Here is a 27,448-nt window from a genome sequence, read left to right on the forward strand (position 1 = left end):
CCAGTCATGCTCAAGTCCACACTGCAGGTCGCTGTGAGGCTAATGGAGGTGTCATCCCGAGAGGAGTAGTGCTGTCTTATCTTCAGCTGCACACCGACAGTGAGAAAATGACAAATAAATGAAACAGACTCGTCCAAGTGAATACATAAATAAATTAATAAATAGATGTTTTTGTGGTGGATTTTTGCTGAGAATTGAAAGCTGTCCTTGTATCTCTGTGCTCGTGTAAGTGAAGCTTTTGCAGAGAACAACTAAGAACTTTAAATATTTTCATGTTTCATAAGCCAAAAAAGGAACAGTTTAACATTTTGGGAAATGCATGCTTGTTTGATTCTTTCTGGATTCTCTTCTCACATGTCTGTATTGTAAATATAAAGCTACATGCAGCAGCAGGGATGTTAAGGGATGTGGTGTGCCTGACTATTACTTCCTCATGGAGACAAAAAGAAAATTTTACCGCCTTGTTTTGTCCAATAAGCTGGGTAATTAAAGTGGCTGCATTAATATTAACCAATTAAAATTTCTTCCAGCATTTAAAGTTTCTTCATATATGTTACAATTATTGGTGTGAAACACACATTTCAGAATAAATACTTACATGCTATTATAAATAACAAAACAAACAAACAAAAAAAAAAAACAAGAAAATGAATGAAACATATTCCCAAAATGTTGAACTATTCTTTTATAGTTCATTAAAAACTGACCTTTTGAAAGTTAAGGTCTGGCTTACAGCAATGAAAAGCAATGCCAGAAGCTTCCACAAGCAATGTTATGATAGATTACGTCAATTTTTTTCCAATCACAAATCAAATTACTTAGGCAATCTAGCAAGGTCAATATAAAAGGGTACAAACACTGCACGTATTCTGTGCAAGTTTTTAGCTCAGATGTCAAAGTAAAAAAATGACATTTTTATCCTACTTCTCTCATCCATGGAGGTGATGCATGTTATCAGTTGTATTTGAAACCAAGCATAAATTATTATTCTGAAGGAAAATGTTTAATGTACAAAATAAAAGCCTCAAAATTGCTGTAGTCCATTTAAGCCCAGTCTAAAAATAGATTTCAAGGTCACTGCTAGATGAGTTGACAATGTTAAACAAAAACATCCAGAGGGAAATTCTACCTCAATAGCTCATCAACACTGTTCTCGACAAGGAGCTGTCTAGCATTTAGAAAATGTACTCTGAAAACACAGACATTCACTGACGCATCCTCGGTGGCTGCCCTTGGATCACAGCAGGTTTGTGTCTGTTTTTTTCCAGACTTAATGAAGTAGGAGTGGAGGGACTTTTGAGCCACATCCTGCAGTGAAGTGAAATGCTGATTTCAAAAGGTTAGTACCCTAAGGGGAATTTCTCTCATTAAACGATCTGCTCTGTTTTGTTTATCATCTCAGCTGCATGTTAGATACGTCACACCACTTTAAATAAGCACAATAAACCATTCGGACTGTGTCAGAGTCACGCACACCCATTTTTTCTCTTTTTATTCAGTGATAAATAATTTCCTATGATCATAGGCTTTATGTGTAGACATCCGATCAAGCCAAGAGACAAATTAGAGGGCACACATTGCCACCATTAGAAAATAATAGCAGAAAACAAAAACAATGAGGTAAGAAGTTCTCTTTTTTATACATTTGTGGTGCTTCTATTTCTGTTACCTATACTGTTGAATGCACAGTGCTTCCTAATACAGAAATCCTGCCTTTTGTGTCTGTACATTATTAAACAAAAACATGTCATGGCACAATACTGAACCACCCAAGACAGGGTACTGCGGAGTGTATAGTTTAGCAGTATACATCATCAGACCGAGAGTAAGAAAAGCTGAGCGGGAAACAGAAATACAAAACAAAACTCTAAGACTTGGCAACCGAGCTCCGTGACTGACTCAACACACACAGACACACACACACACTTTTCAGGAGGCATCTGAGTGTCAGTAGAGCGTAAACATGTTCAGTATGAGCTTAATAGTGAGATTTATCGTATAAATATGTGGAAGAGCTGAAACACTGATAATCAATTGATAATTTATCTTTTAAGCAGAAATGACAAACACTGACTCGTTTGTTGCTTTTCTGTCTTGTACATGATACTAAGTTATACATTTTTGGGTTATGAACTGGTCCTGGTGACTGGAGCTGTAACAAGTGGTTTCAGTAAAATTGCCAAAAATGTACAGCTTCTTAAATGTGAGGACTTGATGCATGTCTATGTTGTACATGACACCAAACTGAATACTTTTGGGTTGTTGGAACCCAACAAAACAAAAGATCTGAAGATTTTACCTTTGGCTATTGGAAACTTTTTTTTTTATTTATTTTTTTTTTATGAAAGCAAGTAATTGATTGAGAAAATAACCGGAAGATTAAACGATAATGAAAATAATCATTAGTTGCAGCTTTTCTTGTTACAACTGCGAACAACTTAGCTGCATCAGGGTCAACTGTAAATGGACTTTGGATATATATGGATAACCTAATTTCAGAGATGGAAGAGATTTCAGTACAGTGTGTAATGAGTTCTGATATGAAATGAGAAAGTCGTCCTCCTTCTCAGAGTTATAACTCAGTCAAATCTGAACACACAGACAGGAAGCACATATTTTAGATTCTTAGTCCACAGTGAATTAATGTCCATGAAAAGACGCCGCTTATTACTCAAGACAGAACTTGCTTAAGGATCATCAAATCTTTAGGTTTCCATCAGTATCAAAATAATCCAATGATAGCCGTCTGTACACACACGGCTACATCGCAAACAGGAAGTGGTAAAAGTTAATTTGGCAAACTTTCAAGGGTGTCACTTTGTCAAAATGTAAACATAGCAATATTATATTTCCTCTTTACGTCCAACAAAGACTGAAAAGCTCTGATAGAAACATGTCAATATTCAGCTTGACCAATTAATTATATTTGCACTAGAGTATTCTGAAATGATGGTTGTAATATTATGTTTTGCATTTATGGTCAATTAAAATTCTCCTGTAAATTTTGTTATTGTCTAAAAACCACACACAACACTGATGGAGGCAAGAGGGCCAAAAATGTCTGGTAAGCTGAATAAAGCGTGGTGCACAGGAGAAGAATTGAGTGATGTGTTTTAATTTTACTGCACTTGCCTGAAGCTCACGCTGGTCTGCACCTCGCTGTGTGTATTGTAAAATTTAAACTGGTCTTAGAAAGTTAGAAACTGGAAAACATATGGAATTTAAGTACATTACCTAGGCCTCTACAAACTCGTAATGGGCAATTTTTTCACTTTTTAAATGTTTATTAGAGCGTTATTAGAGCATTATTAGAGCGATGAATCCAGAAAATAAATCAATCTAATCATTTTAGACATTTCCAAAGCAAAAACATGCATTTTCTGGTTCCAGCTTCAAAATGTGAGAATTTATTCTATCTTCTATCCTGATGGATCACCTTCGGCTGTGGAACATTTTAACAGGTATTTTGATTATTAGTAAACAATTAACAGAAAATAATTGGCACATTAAGAGATAAAGAAAATAACTTGCAGTCCTAACGTGTGGATCTACACAGTACCAACAGCGTGGTGGTAACGTGTTCAAATATGTGTGTCTGTGTGTGTTTCGTTCACAGGCCTCAAGAGCAGCACACTGAGGCACAGCCCCATGCATGGACCTGACCTGCAGTCCCAGTGCCTTCACTGTCGTACAAAACAAGGCAAAAACAAATGCTCCTGGCTCATTTCTTTCCTGTATAACATTAAAGGAGAATACCACCAATTTTCAGCATTCACATGTTATTTTTACACCATACACAACTTCATCTTCTATTCATAAAAGTCAATATTGTCTACTGTAATTAGCAAGATATGAGTTCATCTTAACCCCTCAAAAATGTAACACCACAGTGATGTACAATTTTTGAAAAATACTTTGAAAGTCACTGAGCTTGTGGTTGCACTTAACAGGATTAAGATTATTACTACAAATACGAGAGCTGTGTGTTTATGTTCAGATGATCATTCTCTAAATTCACAGTCTTCTTGTTATTGGCAAAAGATGTGCATTAGTATCCTGGGTTTAACTTAGCAAACCAGCTGTCTACACTCATTGATACTTTATTGCTGTCCACATAAATAACATTATGCAAGGTCTTACATTGAGTGGCATTCTCCTTTATGGTATTCGACTTCCCGTTCTGTTGCCCGCGGAGGTCACCCCTCGTTGCTACCTGCTCCTGAACTGGAGCTGGTTGGAGACAAAGAGGCGGCACACCTGCACCAGCCTCTTGTCAACAGTAGCCTGTGTGTTGGCCCAGACAGCTGGGATCACAGCTGCTCTCCCCCAACCACACACCTGGGGCCGTGTGATGCGCCAGGCGAGAATCAACCCTATCTCTAAAGCCAACCCCCCCCACCCCCCATATCCTTCAAGGGTTTAGTTCAGTGAACCTCAATTACACTCAAACTACTTCAGTGGAAAGGCGGCGGGGGGTGCAAGGAAAAAAAAACAAACATAAGAACACAAAATGTACAACAACAGAAAAACACACAACTGAAATAGCTAAGAGAAGCCAAAAATAGCAACAGGAGCGGTCGTGACGGTGCAGATGTGTGCTGAGGGCGGCGGGCGGGCGGCTGGGAGTCAAGTCGAGGAGTGGCTGTAGTGGTCCTCAAGAAATGTGCGCCAGCATTGTGGCCCCGGTTGCCATGACAGCGGCACATTAAGCACCCTTTCCAGAACAACAACAGAGAGACGGCCATATTTTAAATCAACAGTGGCAGGGTGTTGCGACAGCCTCAGCTGCCCTCTCTCACACTCCTACAACCCTTTGTGCCCGTGTCCCCCTTTAGTGTTTTGTTCATTTATTCGTTATCATCTTTTAGTAGTTAGGTACTCCATGGTGCTGCGGTCCCTTGACACATAAGCTGAGGCTTCCCTGTTTCAGGCTTCTGGCCAGAGTTTGTTGTTTTTTAATATTCAGTCATTGTGTGTTTTAGTAAATCCCATAAAATTTTCAGAGCCTCTTGTGTCAGTCCAGAGGCGGCACAGTCGAGTCCTCAGCCTGGGAGGCAAACTTTGCCTGCAAACAGCAGTCCCACTATGGTGAAGAAGATGGAGAGGACAAACAGCACGTACGAGGAGCCGACCACTGTGTTGTTGGGCAGCTTGTACGGCTGACCTCCCACTTCGTTGATATAGAAGCCTATGGGGAAGATGAGTGCCGCCATGCAGAAGAGGATCACTGGAAGGAAAGAGCAAGAGAGAATATGTTAGTTTACTGTTTACACATGAAGATGAATGTGTACAGACAACTTTACTCTCTTCATGTGTCTAAATCCTATATGTTAACTACATCACATCGATTATATGTTCAGATGTTTGTAAGGGGAAACACTCTACATTAAATTTGCTTTAACTAGCATTTGTAATTATTATATAAACGGTTAAAAATGTTTGTAATACACAATAATGTAGTTGTGAACAAATATACCTGTTAATTATTGTAGTTGTCCACAACATAAGTGGAAACTGGTATATAAACAAATAATGAATGACCATATAGTAAAACACAACTGTTATAAAATATGCATCATAGTGTGCATTAATTAATACCCATCTACTAATAACTGCATTATACGTTTATACAAACCAGTTATTAAATGTATATGCGATGCTAATTAATGCTAAAAATGGGGACTTCAGGAAAAATCCCCAAAAAATGGGATACATGACACAAAAAGTCTGACCTTAGCCTTTGTTTTAGTCTTTGTTCTCCACACAAGATGCAGACAATTAAGCATAAACTCACTCAACTTGAGCAGGAAGCACAGGCTGCTCAAATTGAATTCAATTTTAGCAACTTCATTAGCGAGATACAATAGTGCCTTTCAGATGGCTTTGAAGGAGCAATTACACAAAGCAGACTCATGGCATGCACTGAGATCAGCGTGACTGTGCCTCATGTTTTTTAGAAAGATGGGGGGGGGGGGGGGGGGGGGGACATCAAGAGCGCTATTAAATGGCATTTATGTAACATTAATGTCTAAAAATCTATTTAAATATCGGTTAGATATCATAGATTATATATGATTCTTACAAATGTACAGAAACCAGAAACTAGCAAGCAAAAAATATGAGTAGTTCAACCAAACCAAAATCTGGCTTCGTGCAGATATAACAAGCTCACAGGTCATTTTACAACAATGGAGATAAAAATTTATACTATTACTCAAATCATTGTGGATACTTTAATTTTGTAAGATTTCAACATTCAGTTTATAATCAACACGGCAGCAGAAGGCAGAAATTGGGGAAACCCAACATCTCACATCAAGGTCTGCTGACAGAGCTGCAGACTTTCTACTATCAATAGCAGATTTAATTGTCTCCTGTAGATAATAACGAACGTTATGTGTGCCACATGTTACCACAAAGTGGTTCCTGTGTCAGATGAAAATGGAGACATCTGAAGTGGAAATTTAGTTATTTTGAGTTTTTCACATGCATTTGTCACTGTGTTTCTACCTGAGATGACACTTAGCACAGAGTTACACAGTTTGTAGGGAAATTAACAATAAAATTTGTTAGCTTGTAAGATTCAGACAAAACCCATAAACAGCATCAAAATACCCATTGTTTGCTACTATGAACCTGCTAGCAGTGTTTCATAATGTTGTGCTCAGATTCTGCCAATACGCTTTATCCGATTCACGGTTTCTAGACCATCTTCCGCACTTTTCTCTACAAGTCAGATATCACAGAAAATTCCCCATTTGCATGGTATGTTTGCCATTCTGTTGGCTTGTTAAAGTATTTCCAACTTTAAATTAGATTTTTCTGATACCACTTGAAGGCAGAATTCCTCCACAGTCAAATGTTTAGTCACATCTTTAAAAAGCCAACCTCAGGCAGGAGATTTAATTTAACCTACGAAGTTTGTAAAATAAAGTTAATGTTTAAGCTTAAAGGCTCAAAACAATAATCATATTTCACGCTTTCCAAACAGGCACTAGGGGCAGTGAAAGAAGCTGATTTTTTTTTTTTAATTTCCAACGGCTGCCACTAGATGTCACCTAATTTACTGACAGCACCTTTACGTCATGAGACAGAAGGGTTATACAAACCTAATGTGAATTTGTGAAGTTGTGTTTGTTTGAACTGTGCCCGACTGAAACAGATTTATTTGAGTGATTTTTGTGAGAAGACTGAGGCAAGACCATCATTAAAGCTGAATGAAGCTCCGTCAGCGACACAAATTTTAGAGTGTCAACAAACACTGGCACTAATGGAACCAATTCATTCAGGTCACAAATTGCATCGTAACTGCCTCACCCAGCACATTTTTAGCAACGAGATTACAAGAATTTACAAGAACTTTCCATAATCAGAGTATAGAACTATAAAAGCCTGGTAGTTTTGCACCCCTTGTACTCATGACAGTTTGGTTCTGCTGCATCAATTTTGATACTTTTTTTCCCCCAGAGATATTGCCTTCTTCATTCCACACATTCTTCTTCCTTGTCAAAACCTGGCACCTACATTACCTGCAATGCAGCTCAACTGTTGCAGTTTGGTCAGAGATTCAGGTGTGTTACACTTGTAACGGCTTATAGCCTTGAGTCGCTACCCTCAAGCAGAGATGAGGAGTGGGCTCCAGAGGTCTTTCTAACATCACACCCAGATTAGTTTCATTTTCAGACTTGTATTCTTCATCCCCAACTGCTGCCAAAGATTTCTTACAACTTTTTTCACATATGCTGTTGTACTCGCCAAAACCTGTGACCAGACTTTGATGATCAAAGTCAGTGCAGTTCCCCTTTCTTAAACTTAAATGTAAATTTGCAAAAAAAAAAAAAAAAATTAAAATTTGCACTGTAACAAAAAGCCGTGCCCTCACTACAGTGCTCGTCAGCCTTCAGATATACACACAAAAAATATCAGGGAGCAGCGTCATATATCACTAATACACTTAACATAAGAAACATATTGTTCCAAAACAAAGTAGGGGCCATTCTGCATGTATACATGGATATATAGTTACTACGTTATTGCAGCTCATGTAAAACTCTGATTAACGAGCTGACTGGTGAGCTCTGAAATCTGTATCAAACCCAGTGGGATCAATTAGCTTGGTGTGCTGACCACATGCTGAGAATCATTACAGTCATAATAGACACTCCTTTAAAAAAAAACAGCAAACATGTTGCGATGTTCTGCTCCGCGTGTCGGGTTTGTTAGCAGCTGCAGAATAAAGCAGAGGTCAAGGGGGAAGTCATTATGAAGTCTGTGATTGGATAACAAAGTTGTCACTAATTAAAATGGCTGTGTTCTGTTTCCTTTGAAGATGTTATTTCAGAAGGCTTTAGTTCAGCTCTGAGTCCACTTATGTAACGCTCAGTGACGTTAAACTGCAAAGCAAACTGTGAGACTTTTGTGAAACGCAGATCAATCACTGTGCTGAATTCATGGAATAGCTTTACCTAATTAAAAATAGCTCTTTTTCTTTGATTAAAGAGCGCAATCTCTGTTTATTCTGCTTTAGACCAGCATTATGTCCTGGACTGCTTGTCTGCAGCAGGGGACGTGAAGAAGGGGAAAATGCATTCATAAAGCAGCACTGATCTCTTATGTTACTAGTGTGTGCTACATAAACTCTAAATGCCAACTACCTTTGTTTTAAGCGGAATTACACGTGTTCTAACACAAAGTATGACAGCTCTTTTACATTAACTGGGGCTGCATTGAATTATTTTGGTTATCTCATCTGAGTGTAAGCCATTTGGTGAGAGCTGATGAAGGCATTTTTAGCTTTCATTCTTCAATCCATTTTGCCAATTTACAGAGCTGTTCAGTACCTGTGGGTTGTTGCTGTTAACAGCTTTGTTAACAGCTTTAAGAGTCTGCAGTAGTACAGCAATCTGGATTCTAGGCATGAAAAACATTTTTTTCCTGTATCTTGTATCTTTCTAATCTTGGCAATCAATGTCTATAATTCAGACCAGGGATTAAATATTTCATAAGGGGTGGGAGAGATGGATGAAATCCTATATCATAGTAAGAAATTATAAAAGTGATAAAATATCCAGAGAGGAATGGTTGTTTTTGGTTAATCTAGCAATTTGAATTCCTCACAAATCATAATGCTTTATTTATTTTTTTAGACGGATTAATGCAAAAATCATATAAAAATCCAATATGGCAACAGTACAAGGACCGCCGTGGTGAATGAATTTCCCCTGCCATGACGTAGGATTGCTTAACAGCTCGGTATGCGGTGTATGTGATATCTGTCAAGACAGTGCGCCCCGGTCCTCTCTGCAGCCAAGCCTGCTGCTCTCTTTACCTCCTCTAATCAGCACATACACACACTCTAAAATGTTCTGAATGCTGAATCTTGAAAATGAAATCTGCTTTCACATGTTAGTATCACAGAAGAGTTATCTGGGTTCACCATTTACTGCGCTGTAGTTTGACGGTGACTTGGTGACTTAGACCCTGTTCAGACGTGGCATTTAAAATGAAAACAGAAGTATGTTCAGAAACAGTCCTTGAACAGCCAATGTGAGACATGACTCTGATTCTAATGTCTCCTGTCCAACAAGCATTAATGAACACTTTCTGGCAAACCTACATCACGAGGCACAGACGCTGGGTAATTTTTCTGTCTGTCCTTTTGCCTGCTCATTGCCCTGGCCATGCGTTTATCTGTGAGTGGGTATGACTGCAAAAGGATGTGGTGAAAGATAAACTACGATGGAGCCAGAAATCCGTGGCTCAGCATTATTCCTGAAAGCTTCACCAGTGAGTTAATTGAAGTGCACCTCATGGTCCACTGCTTGTCTTAAGTCCCTAAATTGATGACACATGGTGCCTTGCTCAGCTGCTGACAATGAAACTACAGAAACTTTGCTGATAAACTCACAGTTACCACTATATAGTACAGGAATTACTTTTGTGTTTAAATAACAGAGCTGCAACAAGTCGTCGATCAATCCATTAGTTTATAGTCTATTCAGACTATTTATCCTTTTTCATGCAAAATGTCAAACACCGTCTGTTTCCAGCTTCTCAAATGTGAGGATTTGCTGCTTTTCTTTATTTTCTTTGCAGGTAAACTGAAGATTTTTGTGTTCTGGTCTGCTGGTTGAAAAACAAGTGATTCGAAGATGTAACTTTAGGCTTTAAGAAAATGATTGTAAAAAACTTAAGATTTTTATTTTATTTTATTGCATTTTATAGACCAAACAAATAATTGATAAATCAAAAATATAATCAGCCGATTAATCAATAATGAAATTATGCTGCAGCGCTTTTAAATAATGTTTAATGTCATGTTTACTGTGAAAAGTTAAATCGAGTCATAAAGTCGAGTAACAGAGCTGCTGTAACTCATGTAGTGTTGTGCAATGATGAGCAGTTCGACAAAGACAACAGGTGATGTTACACAGGAGTGTTACACTGTTGTATTATCTCTAATAAAGTCATCTTCACACGTCACGTAATTCCTGACACAGTTATCTAATGAACATGTTTAATATGGACTGGCATCCTTAACAACAACCATGACAGTAACAGTAAAGATGGCACTGTAGAATAGTAACACTGTTACAGAGCTTTTCAACCAGAGAGCACTGACATTTTTCTTTTTCTACTGTAAAACATCCTGCTTAGTACATATATTATTGTAATCAACAATGTTTGTTTATGTCATTTGGTGAAAGAGCAGCACAATGGAAAAAGTTAAGAGAACCACTAACAAATTAATGTAAAAATGGAAATGAAAGTTAAATTGAAATTTTAGATACAAAAGACACAAATCTCCTGCGGCATATTTATGGAGTAGTCCAGACTAAGATAGTTCATCATGTTTTGGATATGACTGTTTGCTCAATTAATATCACCCATTTTCTTTTATTATCTGTATTCATCCACCCTGTAATAGGTTTGAGGCCTCATGGGTGCCCATCTCCATGTTTGAGACCCACAGGTTTATGTTTTGTGTTTGTGTAAAAAAGGAATTAATATTGACTAATAGTTCATTATGAGATTTAAAAAAAGATCATTTATGATAAATATCAGCCCTAAACAGACCATTTAGGAGGTAGCCTCTCACTGCTTTTCATTTCTTCAGTTTCTTTACTTTGTTTATAGAAACCTCCAAAAAGAAAACGCACTTTTTTCAGTTACCATTACATCCCACACAGTGTGCGGAGCCGTTGAAATTCAACAACAGAAATGCATAATATCTTGAAATTTAACTTTAATATGGGTACGGCGACAAAATTACACGTGTGCTTTGAATATATTGCTATCTTTATTTTTTTATGTAATATCAACCCCCCTGGACTCCACTTGTTCATCAGTGAATACAAGGAAAATGTTTTATCTATAGTAATATAACTTTATTGATGTATCATGTACACGACCTGAGAGCGCCATCTGAAAGTGTTGATGTGTGCCTTTCACACAGGATCTCATTTATGTCTGTAAACCAGAAATATCTTTTGAAAAGAATCTTTTAAGATTCTGAGTTATTAACATTTTCAGCGATTAACAGGCGTACACAAAAACTTTCAGGTAAAAAGGCACAAAACTATTTGAAATAAAATCACTTTACATGTAAATACACTGTATTATAGATTTATTTCTTAAATTTTTCCTGCTGTATTTGTGTGCATGAATAGTGAAGCAACATTTTTTTTGCATATCCTGTTAATGTATTGTTAATATATTTTATTTATTACTTCAGTCCCACCCCACCCCCACAGTTGACTGTCACACCTTGGGGAAACACTGCTGGTGCGTGTATATACAGACACAGAGGCGGGCCTGTGCTGGTCATACAAAGCTGTCCATTCAGGTGCCGGTGGCCTAGAGCCAGTTACACTACAGACTACCCACCTCCTCTCAACCCTCATCACCTGTTTGCCCCGAATGAACCATCCCCCCCGTCTCCTTGCTAGCAGCTTCACCCTTCTCGTCCTCTCTCCCCTTCCATTTGTGTCTTTACATTGGCATCCACCTCTCACTAACACCCTTAACAGCTCTTGACCTCTACAAACATGATTATTCATTCAGCTCATCTCCTTTACTCAACACTTCTTCCTCTTCCTCACTTAACCTCTCACCCTCTCCCCCCATACAGCAGGGAAGTGTTTGCCATCACAGCTGAAGTTCAGCAACATCAGAGGGGAAAAAAAGCCTTTTTGTCACTCTCCTCTGCTTAAAACAAGCTCTTGAGATACAAGAGGATCCCAGGAAGACCATCAGTCGCTTATGTGCCAGCTAATGGAGTCCTGAACAGAAAGAATGTGAAAAGGCCATACTCAATAACCCATAATGACAAAGTGAGAACTTTACAAAAGTATTCTGCTCATTAAATCACTACGTTGGCAGCACCTTTGGGTCTTCTTGGGTAAGTCCGACAAGCTTTGCACACCTGGATTTAGGCAGTTTTTCCAACATTTCATGACAGATTCTCTCAAGCTCTGTGAGATTGGATGGGACGCATGATTTAAAGGACTCATGCTCTCAGAGTTGTTTAAATGCTGTTTGGCAATCTCCAAACAGGCTGTTTTATGCCTGCATCCACCTCTCTGCCATAATGTCTGATTAATGGAGTACGGGTGAGATTGTCATCCTACCGACAGGTTCTTCCATCTCTGCAGAGGACTTCTGAAGTTCGGTCAGAGAGACCAGCCTGACCAGTCTTATTGCTCAGTTATTCAGTTTGAGCAGACGGCCAACTCTAGGAAGAGTCCTGGTGGTTCCAAACTTCTTCCATTTGACAGTAATGGAGACCTTTAAAAATGGTTTTTAAACTATGTCTTGATCAATTCTTTGTCAATACTGCCTAAAATACTGGATTGAGAATCTGCGAGTCTATGCACCAATCCAATACCACATAATGTATTGATAAACTTTATAGTTTCACACCCACATAAAACAGCACTTTTTCTGGAAATCAATTTGTCTTTGTCATTCTAAATCAGCGGCCTACACAGGGAGTTGAGCTGCGCAGCCACTGGCAGCTTCTGTTACAGAGCGGTGAAGAAGAACTGATTTCCTGTAAATAGCATAACATTAGCCGTTGGCGGTCCACTAATAGGCAGACTGAGGTCTGGGTCCAGACCAAAATGCTGTCCTATCCGGAACCGGCAGTATACCCTATAAATTATTGACGATTATTACATTTTGACAGAGTTTTTCTGTTTTAACCAACGCAGCTCTTTTAGCCTTTACGGCACTGGAGATGTGACACGATGCTACTCAGGCAAATCATTGTGACGAGAGGTAAGTTGGAGAGACTCAGCATATCATAGCTTGCTTTTTCCATTTGTTGTCAAGTATGAAAAGACCCAAAATAAACACTGTTAGTGAACTACTTGATTTCGATAAGCTAAATATTTAAACAGCATTCATATAGGAATGATTCTGTCCCGCGCTTTTTCATCCATATAAGCAGTAAATCACTGTAACTGTGATCACTACGAGCAGTTTCCACTGCAATCTAAGATATATGTAGATATTCTATGGCATTTATGTATTTTTGTTCATGCTTTACAAAGGGTTTAACCTGAGCCATGTCATACAACAATGGCAGAAATCAGCCATCCATACAGAGTTTGTAGTATAAAGCTGTTAAATTTTGGTATTGACTGGTACATGGTATCGGCCAATACACGGGTATCAGTATCTGTAAGGAAAGAAATGTGATCGGAGCATCTCTAATAGATCTCTGCCCATTAAAAATTAAACCTACATCACAGTGTATAAAAAGTGAAGGGGTCTGAATACTTTCTGAAGCCACTGTATCTGTCCCAAGTCTTTTCCTCCCTCAAGTCTTATTTCCTTATTTAAATCATCATCATGCTTTAAACCAGTTTAAAAGAAAAAAAATCTGTACTAATAATATACCTCTTGTCTAATATGGCCAACAGAAGCTTAGGAGGGAGACAAGGGTGACAATTGTTCACAGTTGCCATGGAAACCTCCTTACTTTCCTTTGAGTGTGATCGTTAAACAATGACTCAATGCCTTTCTAATTTAGCTGGTGACACAGATTTGAGCTTACCGGACAGACAGTTTGTGGAGGGGTTGGGGACTCTGTAAAGTGGTGATTCATTGCATATTTGCAAGTGATTAAGAAGAATTACAAAACCTAATTATGTATATGTATTTGGCCGGGCAGGCAAAAATTTGTGTGCTTGTTTAAATCCATGGGTTACTTTTCTTATGCAGAACAAAGAAGTCACAGTGTCATGAAAAATGCACTCAGCCTTCAAACAATAAAACAGTACAGAGCATTGTGGCTTCACATGCCACTCTTCCATCTCCGTGAGTGTGCTCGAGGCCGTCTACTCCTTTAACTAACCAATCAAACTCCACCCTCCCACACAGCCTTATGAAACCAGTTCAGCCTCACGAGATGGGTGCTGAGTTATTATCAAGTCCTGGAAGTGCATCTATACAGCAAACGTGTTTGGAAAATAAAAAAACGAGCAGCGATGTTCAAGGCAAAGAGGGAGAGAAAACGCTGTGGCACATAAGCCACCCACTCAGGTACCAGATGAGCTGCATTACTCAATATATCAGTTTCAGGGAGCAAGAGGATTCATCAAATATGCAAAAAAAAAAAAAAAAAAAAAAAAAAAAAACAACAGTTATAAATGTCCAAACACAACCAGGCACACACACACACCCACGGTCCTCACGTCAGTCTCAGAAACACAAACGCACGCTTGTCCTGTGCATAGCCTCAGATGTATTTGACGTCACACATATCATCTACACTTGCAAATTAGCAGTGCATAACTGGGATAAAACCGATTTTTCACACCGATCCAACCTCAACTCTTCTCCTTTCATTATTTCCTGCCCTTAAGAGACTATGTGCATGAATGAATGAATCTAATAATGTAGCATAGGTGATTTTCTAAAGGTTATTTCATGACAGATGCAGTGAGACAGAGAAGAAAGTGAGAAAGCTCCTGGTGAAACTCGCTGAGGGCAAGTCTGCTAAAGCAAAACCGTTTCATTCAGTGTGAATGTCACTGTCTTGTTCACTTACTGCCAGTGAAGGCAATCCAGCGGGCGTATTTGGTGGCTTCTCTGCGCCAGTGTGATGCCACCAGCAGTCCACAGGTGACCGTGAGGGAGATGATGCCCATGATGATGAAGAAAAGTGTGGTGACCCACTCCGGGGGCAGCCGCGGTGGGATACAGGTTCGGTCTCGTCCATGGATGGTCTGACATTGCCGGACTAGACCAACTGTAAGGGCACCTGCAGAGAGAGGATGAATGTTGGATGAGGTTTCCATTTTAAGGAATCTGTTTTGATACATTGCTCATCTAGCACACGAAAACACTGAATATTGGGGTTACCAGTTGATCTATGACAGGAGGTTACACTGCATTTAATTTTTGTTGTTGTGGAGCAGACAAAGATGTGGGGATATAATGACTGTAATAAAGCTTAGGCTCTTAACAAGTCAAATATTTGGATATTTAAACACATATTTGGCCTTTTATGTCCCCCTACATTTTTCTGAGGAAACTGTCCAACACTTAAAATGACATGTTTTTGTTTTTACACTTTAGCTGTGTAGGATAAAAGCTCATGCAGAGGTCAGACCACATCAAGTTCAAGGTAATTACTGCTAAAACAGCCTATAGAGCTCACAGAATACATCTTTGAGAGTGAGCAGAAAAATAGCAAGTGGAAAAAAATAAAAACTACAAACAAAAAGACTGTAGACAAAAAGTAAAGCAGTGATGAATTAGTGCCTCAATCATTGACATAGTTGAGGGAAGGAAGACCAAAGCGTAGCAGCTCATCTACTGCGAAGTGAAAGAGGAGCAGGTGAAGAAGGAGGAATGGAAAAAGACGGTGAGAGGCTCCTTTAATTTGTCACTAATTCAGTGCTTGCTAGGAGCTGGGGACTTGCTTTTCTCACTGCTGTGCTCAATTATGCCAGTGGCCAACATTTTGTCTCGCACTTCCTCACTCAAAAAGAGAAGAAATAAATGAGCTTTAAAGACTCATTTATTTGTGTAAATATACTATATGCCTTGGCCTTACTCAGTTATAATCACCAACTCTTTTAAAATCTCAGTCCTTTGTCTTCCATCCTCCGAGTGTTGGGTCTAGGATTTTTACATGTGTACGTTTGCACATCTGCTTTCATGAGACATGATATGACTTAATGTTCTTCTGTACCTATCCATCACTGATCAGACAAATGGATTCATGCCTCACTCTGAGTCATGAGCAGAGCTCGAGTGTGAAGGCCAGCACTGAGAGCAGGAATATGCTCCAGTGGTGCAGCCACTCTGGAGGGAGGCCATTCAATTAGAGCACATCCTCAAGGGGAATTTCTACCTGAGTAAGCAGAACGGCGTCACATCACTCAGGACTCTGCTGATCACGGGTCTCTCACAAAGAAAGGTGGACTATAAGCAAGGGACTGTATGAGATAGGAGGTCTTCATTTGGAAAATTAGCAGGGGCGTTGATCATCATTAGTGAACACTTGGGTGATCTGGAGAGGGGTTTTTTTTTGGAGGGCGGATAGCTGTCATACACCCCATGTTTTGACACTCTCCATATGTGGACAAATATGGGACAATGTTAGGCTATGTTGAGACAGACAACAGTACTGCATCAATAAACAAAACCCCCCCCCGTTCATTTCAGTGAGGCTATGGTAAAAAGACTCCTGCAAAGAAAGGCAATTAAATGTAACATCTGACATGTAATATCATCTGGCAATACACTGGTCAGTCCCATATGTACAAGGACACAATTCTTGAAAATTACTTTACATGGACAAGGTAATTCTGTAGTTAACCTGGAAACCGTCACAACAGAGGTTACAAAATTGTCACTTTGATCTCTTTCCAGTTGTAAAATCCTGTTCATCTCCGTTGCAAGGTAACAGCAAAGGACACACACTGCTGTACAGTGTTATGGTGTTTGTAAAGCCTTCAAAATCATTCATATTTTTAAATCAAACCAACCTTCCTGGATTGCATTTTATTGTCATGGAAGTACCTGAAGCAAATGGAGAGCACCATTTTCAGTCTGAAGGCTCTATTAGTGCAATAAACATACAATAAACATCATACAGTCATAATTAATAAAGCCCGCACTTGCAAAACAGACGAGCAAATAAGACAAACTTATGTTTAAAGGTGCACTAGGGATTTGTCTTGTTAACAAACAAGTTATGTGTACATTGAGTGTTTTTCACCAAAACTCATTGTGCGTATCCGTGACAAATGCTAAACCATCGGCAGGACTGTGACATGTGTTCAACCACAATTATACTTCTCCAGGCTACATGTAGGCGACAGAGCACGAGCGTCGCTAAGATACGCTTATGTACAGGTTTCTTTTAAATTTGTATGTTGTACGTTTAAATTTGTTTTCATCTCCGTTAAGAACCCAAATCCTGACAGGAGCTGATTCAACTGCTTGCTTTACACGCAGACCCACATAACACGTTGCTGAGATTTGGAAAGTGTGCACATCAGCTCCTCTATGAGCCTCTGCAACCTATGGTTACATAGGTACATAACACCACTCTCTGCATTGGTCTGTGGAGATGTTTACTGAGGTTTAAAAAGGAACAATGTCTTCTAGGGAAAATACAAAGACATAATTCCCTCCACAAGTTTGAGGCATAATCTGAAAAAAAAAAATTAACAAGTGGTAAATACTCATTCCACTGACCACAAAATAACCCATTCACTAAAAGGCAAGTCTGTGTGGGCGACATCATGAAAGTTCAACAGTGGCTCAGCAGGTGGGCGGACATGTGCATGAGACAAGTATGCAAGCTGGAATTTCAGAGGGTCGAGCTTGTTACTTGGTCTGTCTGGTACCCAAACCTTTGCATATTTACAGAATGAACACATGATGCTGCTAAGAACCCCACTGAGTCTACACCACTTGAAACAGAAAACCAAAGCATGTGTGAGAAAAGTGTTCTTGTTTCCCTGGGGGTGTGGTGGTCTGTGCAGGCTGTCCAGAGGAAATCCTGTCCCCTTTATAACACCCAGTGAAAACACTGCTTTTACAGTACAACCAACAACCAAACCCAGACTCAAACAATGCCATTGGTTCAAAAGGAACGCCTTGGGAGTGTATTGATGTTAGAGGCAAGCTACATATGGAGCTGCAGGATTGAAAGCTACATTTCCTGTTACAGGCACAATAATCTATCTTTTAGACCTCACACAAACACACTGTTGTTTCAGGAAATGATTAATCACATACAAGGAACATCTAAAAAGTACGTTGTTTTTTTTGTCTTCGGCTTTAATTAATCGTTTACACCACTTTACGAGTAACCTTGAACAATTTGAAGAACAGAAGGTGATCGGGGTAAAGAAAGCAGGGACTGGTGCTGGGAACAGGAGAACATTAGGCAGACGTTTGATAGCTGTGGCTAATGGCACTGGTTTATGACCATTTCCCCTGGATCCTCTGGCCTCCTGCTGTTTCACTGGCTCTCTGTTGAATTCCTGGCCTACAGCAGACAGGCACGCTATGGCACATGAATACAGGTAAACAACTCAACAAGAAAGCAGGCACACGGACACTATTCTAGTTAAAGTCTGAGTCAAACAACAACAGTGTGTTTATGATAGATATTTTTCATTCTAACATGGGAGATACCAATTCAAATGACAGCCTTAACTTGCACACAACCCTACAAACTTCGGCTGGCTCTGCAAAAGGCACCAGCACCTCTTAAGCTCACTAATCATCATGTTATATGTCATTTGTTCTGTAATCTGTACAAAAACCAAATTGTGAATACAACAATTCATTATTTAACAGGTATATGTGCTGAACTACTTGGACTGGAAACAGAGTCTCCACTGGTTGACTAACAACTGTGTCCAGACAAGAAACAGTCATTAATACAGTATAACTCCTAATACAATGTATTTTTGTTTTTAGACTTTGTTTTTTTGTGTAGATTAAACAATGTTTGTGATACGTGTTAATTAGTGGGCTTTAGAGGTGCTGGTAGGACAGAGCCATGCTGGTGGATGGTGGTTAGTGTTTTCCTGTTTCCAGTTTTTGTGCTAGACAGATTTGACAGTGGTGTCAATCATCTCACTTAAGCTTGTCACCAGAAAGTGATTATGCCTATTTTCAACCATGTCTGTCAGTGAGGGCAGAAACTGAAAACTACCACCATACAAATGGTGCCTTATTTTGACCATGTGGCAGGAAGATGGGGAAAGGTCCGAATGGGGTGTGAAGGTGCACCTTGAATAACTTCTGGGTATTGTATAAAGGAAAGGTCACTTTAGCCTTCTGTTCAAGGAAAGACTGCATCACTCAACACTGCAAATGGATGTAATGTCACTATTCAGTTGTGGATAATAAATACTGAGCAGAGAGACCACAGACTGTGAGAGCAGTGCTTCACTCTGGTAGAGTAATACTGCACCGAACAATGTGATGGCACATCGCTAGAATAATGACTTTTATTTCCAAATACAGTGCATCCAAGTATTATATTATATCTATTGCTTGACTGCACACATCCTTGGCCAAAGCTGAACAAAGGTGAACTCTGACGTGCAGCTGGAGATCACAGTGAAATAGGAGACAACGCTTGAACGCATCAGTCATACAAGCTTTAGTTGAGGTAAATGGGAGAGAGAGCAAGTACGTCCATATCTACATAACCAAAACCACCAAAATTATGTTTGTTTGTAAACAAGTCTTGCATGTCTGTCTCTCATTTACAGAAAAAAATGGGCCAATTCTCCATTTAGAGGCCCAGCTCACTTTCACGCCCCCATCATGCTGTTACCCTGCAGTCAGCTCTGCACTAACTACGATCAAAATACTCCTCTCACCATGTCTTGGTCTAAATGAGAGGAAATAAAAGCCATGTCTGCAAATCTTCAGCATGATGATGCTGTCATTAGTGGAGCATTGGGGATGCTGCTGTTTGTAAGCTCTGGGGTGATGACTCAAACAGGCCTCTGAACTTTGGTGGGCAGCAAGTAGGAAAACTACAGCAGCCAAAAGCTGCTTCTTCTGCCACTGCTGCTGGAGGCTTTTACAGCGCCCACTTACATTAAAGGGGCACTGGAGCACAGCTGTGTATGGTCTAAACGCGCATGCAAAACATGGTGAACATGCAGAATGAGCTACAAACACAAATGAGTAAGAAAACAACCTCCACTCCCCTGTGACCCAAAGTGAGAATAAACAGACTTAACATTTCTTACAAAACTTACACCAGTGCTTCAGCTAAAATAAATATAAATTGAACGCATGTCCAATGTTCAACACCAGCAAACCTAAGCTCATATCCTCGCTGTGCTGTGGACAAAGTATGGTGAACATGACTTTGTAAAGTAACTGGAAACCTTGGTTAATTTTTTTATGGAAAAATGCTTAGCAGGCTGAAGATTCAGCACAAGGTGGAGCTGTTCAGTTAATGTGAGCAGGACCTGAAACGCCTATGAAGACGAGATATGAGTTAAGTAAGCAGCAGGTGAAATGCCTCCAACATCAGGCAAAGAAATACCTGCTGGAATTTTAAAACTTGGGCCACCTACAGTCAACGAGAGTCACAGCTATAATTTTCTGTTTTATACCTACTGATTTCTGTGTGTGAGTTTTACTTTTATATTCAACGCTTGCAAGCTAAACTGTATTTACTTCAGGTAACAAGGGTCAAGACAACATTTTACATTCTCAGCTCTGAACCAATGCTGTGATTTCTGTCCTAGCCTGTTGGAGGCACTAGACGCAAGTCATAACTGCTGGCTCTGTCGCTGTGCAACTGGATAATATACACTGGCCCTGGTTTCAGTTGCTTAGCATCAATGACACAGTATGTCCTTGTGCTTTGAAAAGGGATACCTAAAATAACACAATGAAATATCCTCCTATTTCATCTATTTTTGATATTGTCAAACTCAGACTATAACAACAGTAGAAGTTCCTGAGCACTGGTGATTTTTTGTTTTCCATTTTAATAAACATTTTTTCAGGCTTTTTTTTTTTTTTTTTTTACATTTTCATTGTGTCCTATCCACTGTGGTATGATCACTTTTTAATGAGCCTATGAGGTTTTTAATCAACACAGACTAAAACTATAACCCATAACTAGTAATGAGAGTGTGAGCACAATGAAAACTCTTGCGCTGACACCACCTGTAGCAGCATTTTGGAGCTGATACAATTTCTTAGTGGATTATCTAGATTTTTGTTTTTTATAGACTTAACATTATTACTGATGTCTTTTCTTCATACCTACAAATAGAGGAAATATATCATTATCTACGCTGCACAGTAAATTCAGTCAGCCCATATCGGTACAACCATGTGGTTTATATACTGTATATATATATATATATTTTTTTTTGTTCATGATGAAATTGTCTCTTGCCGAACTGCTGTTTGATATCATACTGCCCTCTGTTTCCACTCATCCACCTCTACTTCCAGCACAGTTAGTTTTGTGGTTTGGTCATTTTAAGACAAAAGTTGTTTTACAAAGTTTACAACTGATGCATCTACTCATCGGAATAGCATTCACTTTGGGGCAATGAACAGCCTCCTCTGTGAAAATAAATAAATAAATAAATGATGCATTTTGTAATGTCTTGAGAAACCGCATGCCTTAAAATAGAAACCATAGCATCTTCCTGTAACGGCTTTCGCTTTGTGTTCTCCATCAAAAGCATCTTTCGTTTCTGATTAATTCAATGCAGTAATCTCACAGTAATGCTATGTGGGTTGGTAAGAGTTAGTCAAACCCACCTGATGCTGTTGACATTGAAATGGATAATTGACCTAAGGCAATGGACAACAGTAAAGACAGAAAGGTTGAACAGTCTGGTAGAAAAGCATTTGCCCAGAAGTGAATCTGTGAAGCGGTTTGATGCTAAAATTGTAGGTTTTATAGAAAAGCTACATGGAAAGATGCTATGTATAAAACTGTCCTTGGTTACAGGAGCGTGACAACACCCAGCCTGTACCTGGATGCGATTTAGCGTGTGTGTCCATACAGAGTTGTTTCAGAGAGTATTTAGGCTCCAGAAAATGGTATCAACTGTGGTAACAAGTATCTGCAGGAGGGGCCATAATCGGCAGGGCTGCCGAGAATCACAGCTTCTGTCAGACACCGCTGCAACAATGGCTTTGTCTTGAAGCTCGACACAGGAAACCAACTTAAGCTGTTATTGCCTGAGGACATCACACTGAAGTGAGGACAATGTCATATAGCCATATTGTGTCTTTAACACTGAGTGACATTAGTGTTGCTTATCCTTCCTCGAGAATGCACTATCTACAGGCTTTTGGCTTTTTATGTGTCAAATCTTGGTCTAAAGGTTTACTCCTATCATCGGTGCGGACAATTCCAAGAAACAGCAGACATCAGTGCTAAATGACTGCACAGTTTTTTTACTTTCTTGATTAGTTCACAAAAAGAGCTTTGATCAAATCACTCAACCAAAGCAGGAGCCAATAAGCCACACACTCCTTTAGCAAAGTCAGCTTTTATCGATGCTAACAGCCCTGGAGAACATGTCCGTTTCTCCATGCTCTGAGTACAAAGACGACACGCTGAGCTCCTACAAGGGCAGGTTGTCAAGCACTGAGTCCCTCTGATAAGACCACAACAAAGCTGGGAACAAGAGGCCAGCTGATTGGGAGATAATACAACGTGGGGAATATTCAGGGGCCCATACTTCAAAATAACTTCAAGTACTACACTAGTCTATGGAATCGGGCAGACAAAGTAATGTTATCAGCCCAGGGTAAATAGCTTAACTCTGAAATAATTTAATCACAATTACAAACACTGCAAGAAATGTGGCTCTTATTAGATTGAATACCATTTGGCAGCTGTAATAGAGGCCTAATAAACAGCAATTTGTTATGCAAGTGTCCAAATTAAAAAAAGACAGTGCAACAGAGCTCCAAGGAGAAAAAAAAAAAGTATTCAATACGCCTAGACCGTTTTAATAAGTCAAAAACAGACAAGCTGCACAGAGAAAGAAAAGCTAAGGTCTCAAAGGGGTTGGCAAATACTGTGATATGATGTGAAAGCAAACATCACCCAACTTTAAAGCAGAGCAAGCAATGATTTGTTCTCTGAAAATTTTTCAAGAGGTGTTATTATTTTGCCTACATATATATGAGACAATCTGTGTTAGTACCATGTAATGTAATATGTCATACCATGTAATATCATGTAATACCATGAAAGCTCTCAAACAGAGAAGAAAAGTTTGTGCACAGCATGTATTTCAGGGATGAAGGTTCTAGCAACTGCAAGATGAACACGAAATCGGCCAAAATGGTAAAACTTTGACATTTATAGTCACTATATAAACATCTAATAAATTTTTATAACACACTACAACATAGTTATATGCAGTAGTTTTTTTCTGTTTATGTACCAGTGTACCATAAGTGGTGACTTATGAGTTAAAGTTGTTGACAAATTCATTAATAAATACTTTTGAGGTGTGGATGAAAAATTGATTACATAAGATTCATGATTCTGAATCGATTCAGAAACGTCAAAAATTGATTTTAACAATTTTTGCAAAAATGTCAGTTGATCAATTACCTTTTATTAACACGGACGAGCACAATGCATTTCCATCAAAGCTCTGATGAAAATAATTTCTCATACATCTGGCAAATTTCTCGTTTATGTATAGTTGTACAATGACAAAATCAGTGTCATTAATAAAGGTTTACCTGCATTTATTTTACCACTGACTAAATAATCTAGGGAAGCTGTTACAAAACCTCCTTGCTAATTATGCTGTGCCAGTAAAGACAGAAACCGTAACATACTGTACAAGGTAAAAATTTACAGAGAAGATTGCAGGGGAACCAACTAATCAGAGAAATCTATAAAACAGTAAAACCTCCCTTAAAAATTTTAATGCGTGAAGAAGACGTATGTCATGGGTTATCACAAATATCTCAGAAAACCACCCAAGTCCCATCACAATCATCAAACAGACGAGTGAAACCTGTGAGGGGAAACGAGAACAGAGACAGCAAGGTGGAAGCTGGTGGCTGTACAACACCCACACTCACTGCAACACTGCAGTTTAAATATAGCAAAGGTTCAACTTTCTGAACATGCAGGTACAGAACTGTAGATCTCAGCGGGCAGTTACCACGCACCTCATTTGTGGCTGTAGTGTGCTAATTTTAGATGGACTGAGCCATAATGTCCAGAACCTCGTCTCCAATTGTCTAATAAAACTTAAGGTCCATTCATGCTTCACAATACAATCATCTGCTGTGCACTGTATACAATGCCCTCATTCTACTTGCATCCTATTATTACTTTTGTAAAGATTACTTATTCTGTTGAGTTAATAGTCTGGATGTGTATTGGTGGATGATGAACCCTCCCTGACCCAGTTACTGAGCTGTCATCCTGCAGAGGGAACAAAGAGGAGCAGATGTCTATCAATAGCCTAAATGTGTTTTCAGGACTGACACAAATAAAACACAGGACCAACACCATGTGCTCCTGTCCAAAATCAGCAGGGACGGCCACAAATAAACACCTTTTAGCTTCGATTCCTCAAGGGCTCGCAGATCACATTAATCACACGGAGGTCACTTCAAAAGTCAACTTGCAAGCATAACACAGAACCACATTACCTTTAGTGATGAAATGAGACGTGCAATGTGCAACTAACACTTATTTCTATTATCAGTTATTCTTGATAACTGTTAATGTTTTAGTTTTTTTTTTTTTGGTCCAGTCTGATGTCTGACTATAGTGTTAAAATACCCATTAAATTTTGTCAGGGGACATTGCGAAATCCTTACATTGCTTGTTTTATTTGACCAAGAGATCAAAACATTTTAATCTACAATGACGTACAAGAAAAGCAGCAAATCCTAAAATCTAAGAAGCTAAGAAGCCAATTTTTGCCGTTTTAGCTTGATTAATTATTTCAAATATTGATCACTTATCAAAAATGTTGACAATTAATCAAATAACTCAAACAATACCATCAGTCAAAATACTAATCATTCTTGATTTCTGGCTTCTCTAATGTGAGGATTTGCTGCTATCCTCTGCTCTACGTTGTTGAAAATCAGACACCTTCAGGTGCTGGACGGTTGATCAGACAATTTATGCAATTTAAGGACATCAATTTGGGATGTGAGTAAGTTTTCACTGTTTTCTGACATCTTAGAGACTAAACTATTCATCTAAATTGGTGAAAATAATCATTAGTTGCAGTCTTAGAACCAATAGAGCCATAGTGCTATTTCCATTACGGAATTGTATGTCTGATCTTGAGAATGTGGTCTAGGCACCAATATGAAACAACGTAAACATGGACAGAACACAATGCTATGCAGGACAAAAGATGTTGCTGCAGATGAAACCCTCCTCACACAATAGGACACATCTTTGTTGTGGAGATTATCTGCTACCGTGCGGGGAGAGTGCTTTTTAGACGGAGGCAAGAAATCCTGCTAAAAGACAAAACAAAACAGCAGTTGAATGGTAGTTATAGCCTGCTTCATTTACCTGCTGATTCACCAGTGTTGATCCAGTCTGGGTTTGCAATGCTGGCTATTGCAAAGATATCTGCTGCCAGAAACAGGCACCCTGAAATGATCGTTAGTTTATCCATATCGCCAGCTGATGAAGCGGTGAATGACGGGGCGAAAAGTGGTGGTCGTTGTCCAAATGTGTCCCGGAGTGTTGAGAAACACAGGGTTATCAGTCTAACCTCGCCCCCTTCAGCAGGAGCCTGCTGTTGTGGTTCCGCTGTGCATTTTGCAGCAACGTTAGCTCCTTCGCGTCAAGCAAGCGAGAGCCTCTGGCTACATAAGGCTCAAATACGAAGCACAAAAGCATCACATCTCAAATGCCCGTAGTAGTCCAGTAAGGTAAAACAATAGCTCACTCAGCGCCAAGTCCCTGAACCGTTTGTGTTGTCTTTCGGATCCGTTTAGCAGCAGCAGCCGCCGCAGCAGCAGCAGCATCGGGCACAGCTGCGGCTAGCAGATAGCTAGCTAGCTACTTCCCAGATTCGGGCTCGGTGTGCCGAGCTGCGGCCCAGAAGCTGCTCGACGGCCGAGACCGCGACTGCGCTAGCATTTCAGACCCAATGTCACACAAACGGAGGTGCAGACGGAGCAAAGCAAGTTCCCCTCACTTTGCAGTATCCTTGTTTTTGTTTAGCGAGGGTCTAACGTTACCCGTCAGGAAAACGAGAACCCATCACCGTCTCTTGCTTATTCGTCCCCCTTCTCCGCTGGAATAGCATCTGGTACTTTCAGCCCGTTAGCCAGCCAGCTTCACTCTTCCTCCACCTCTTCTCCGGACCATGGCGAGAAGACAGGAGACACGCTGCGTATTTCAATCCAATAGGGATGTTACAGGTCCCAGTGTGGACGGTAAAACGGTAGCGTTATTGTTATGCTTTCCAGCCGTATGTCCACCGTTAGCTCAGCCTCCCTTTCTGCCAAATGACATCAGGCGAACACCCCCACGCAGCGTCGCTCACACACATACACACACACAGCTCAGCGTCTTCGCGTTCAGGAGGGGGCGCTGGTTCTCTCCTCGCGATATTATGTAAAGAAAAAAAAACGGGGGTCGTGTTAACGGACGTATTATAAGACCATGGTCTTGTTGTCCTGAGTCGCCCTGCTTGTGGCAGTTTTGGTGGGCCAGTGATTATGAAGCCTGAGATAAAAACCACAAAAAACACTGGCCAAAATACAACAACAAAATAACACAACAATATTTTGGAAAACACAAATACCACAAGCAAACAACAATATTTCACAAAACGATTAAAACATGACATTTCACAAAACACAACAAAAGATAAACGACATCATAACTTGTTATGTGAAATGTCATAGGGTTTCTGAAAAGAAAGTGCTTTCTAAAATGTGTTTTGTGAAGTGTCTTCTAAAATGTGTTTTGTAAAATGGTGTTTTCTGTTTTGTTGTTTTCTAAAATGTTTCATATTTTGTTGTTTTGTGGAATGTTTTATATTCTGTGATATAAAATGTTGTGTTCTCTGCTTTGTGGCTGTATTTTCTCTGTTGAATTGTACTGGAGGTGATGTAGTAGCACATTTAATACAGCATAATGAAACAATACAATGTGACCCTGATCTTGCAATTCCACCATTACAACACCCCATTATGTAATGATAGTAACAAGCCACAAGTCCTTTCTTCACTGCAAGTTGTTTGACTTGACAATCTGAATATTGCAAATTTTGGAATATTGCACATAATATAAACAAAGGTGGGTCCCACACTGTTAGCCCATTTTGAGGTTGTGTCTTGTGTTGGGGCCCTGTGTCAAAATCTGTGTTTAAGACCTTTGTTAATTTAACATTAGATTGTGCTCACATGAAACATACTCCTCAATAATGTTTTGATCACACTAGAGCCG

At 39.5% G+C, this 27,448-nt stretch overlaps 1 protein-coding gene across 1 annotated transcript; it reads right to left on the reverse strand.

Moving 5' to 3' along the window:
- Positions 1-1,453: 1,453 nt before the first annotated feature.
- Positions 1,454-26,547, reverse strand: mosmoa (modulator of smoothened a). Its single transcript, XM_056401540.1, has 3 exons — positions 25,556-26,547; positions 15,056-15,268; positions 1,454-5,227 (listed from the first exon to the last, which is right to left on the reverse strand). The coding sequence occupies exons 1-3, from the start codon at positions 25,659-25,661 to the stop codon at positions 5,043-5,045; spliced, it is 504 nt and encodes a 167-aa protein (XP_056257515.1). The 5' UTR covers positions 25,662-26,547; the 3' UTR covers positions 1,454-5,042.
- Between the last annotated feature and the right edge of the window lie 901 nt (positions 26,548-27,448).

Source organism: Seriola aureovittata, chromosome 17, assembly GCF_021018895.1.
Source record: "Seriola aureovittata isolate HTS-2021-v1 ecotype China chromosome 17, ASM2101889v1, whole genome shotgun sequence".
Classification (NCBI taxonomy): domain Eukaryota; kingdom Metazoa; phylum Chordata; class Actinopteri; order Carangiformes; family Carangidae; genus Seriola; species Seriola aureovittata.

Bases quoted from the DNA above. Each gene is read 5' to 3' on its own strand.
- mosmoa (XM_056401540.1), bottom strand. From the start codon at position 25,661: ATGGATAAACTAACGATCATTTCAGGGTGCCTGTTTCTGGCAGCAGAT. The intron at 15,269-25,555 runs GTAAATGAAGCA...CTCTCTCTGCAG, and splicing joins CAACACTGGTGAATCAGCAG to GTGCCCTTACAGTTGGTCTA. The intron at 5,228-15,055 runs GTAAGTGAACAA...CTTTCCTTCCAG, and splicing joins CTGGATTGCCTTCACTGGCA to TGATCCTCTTCTGCATGGCG.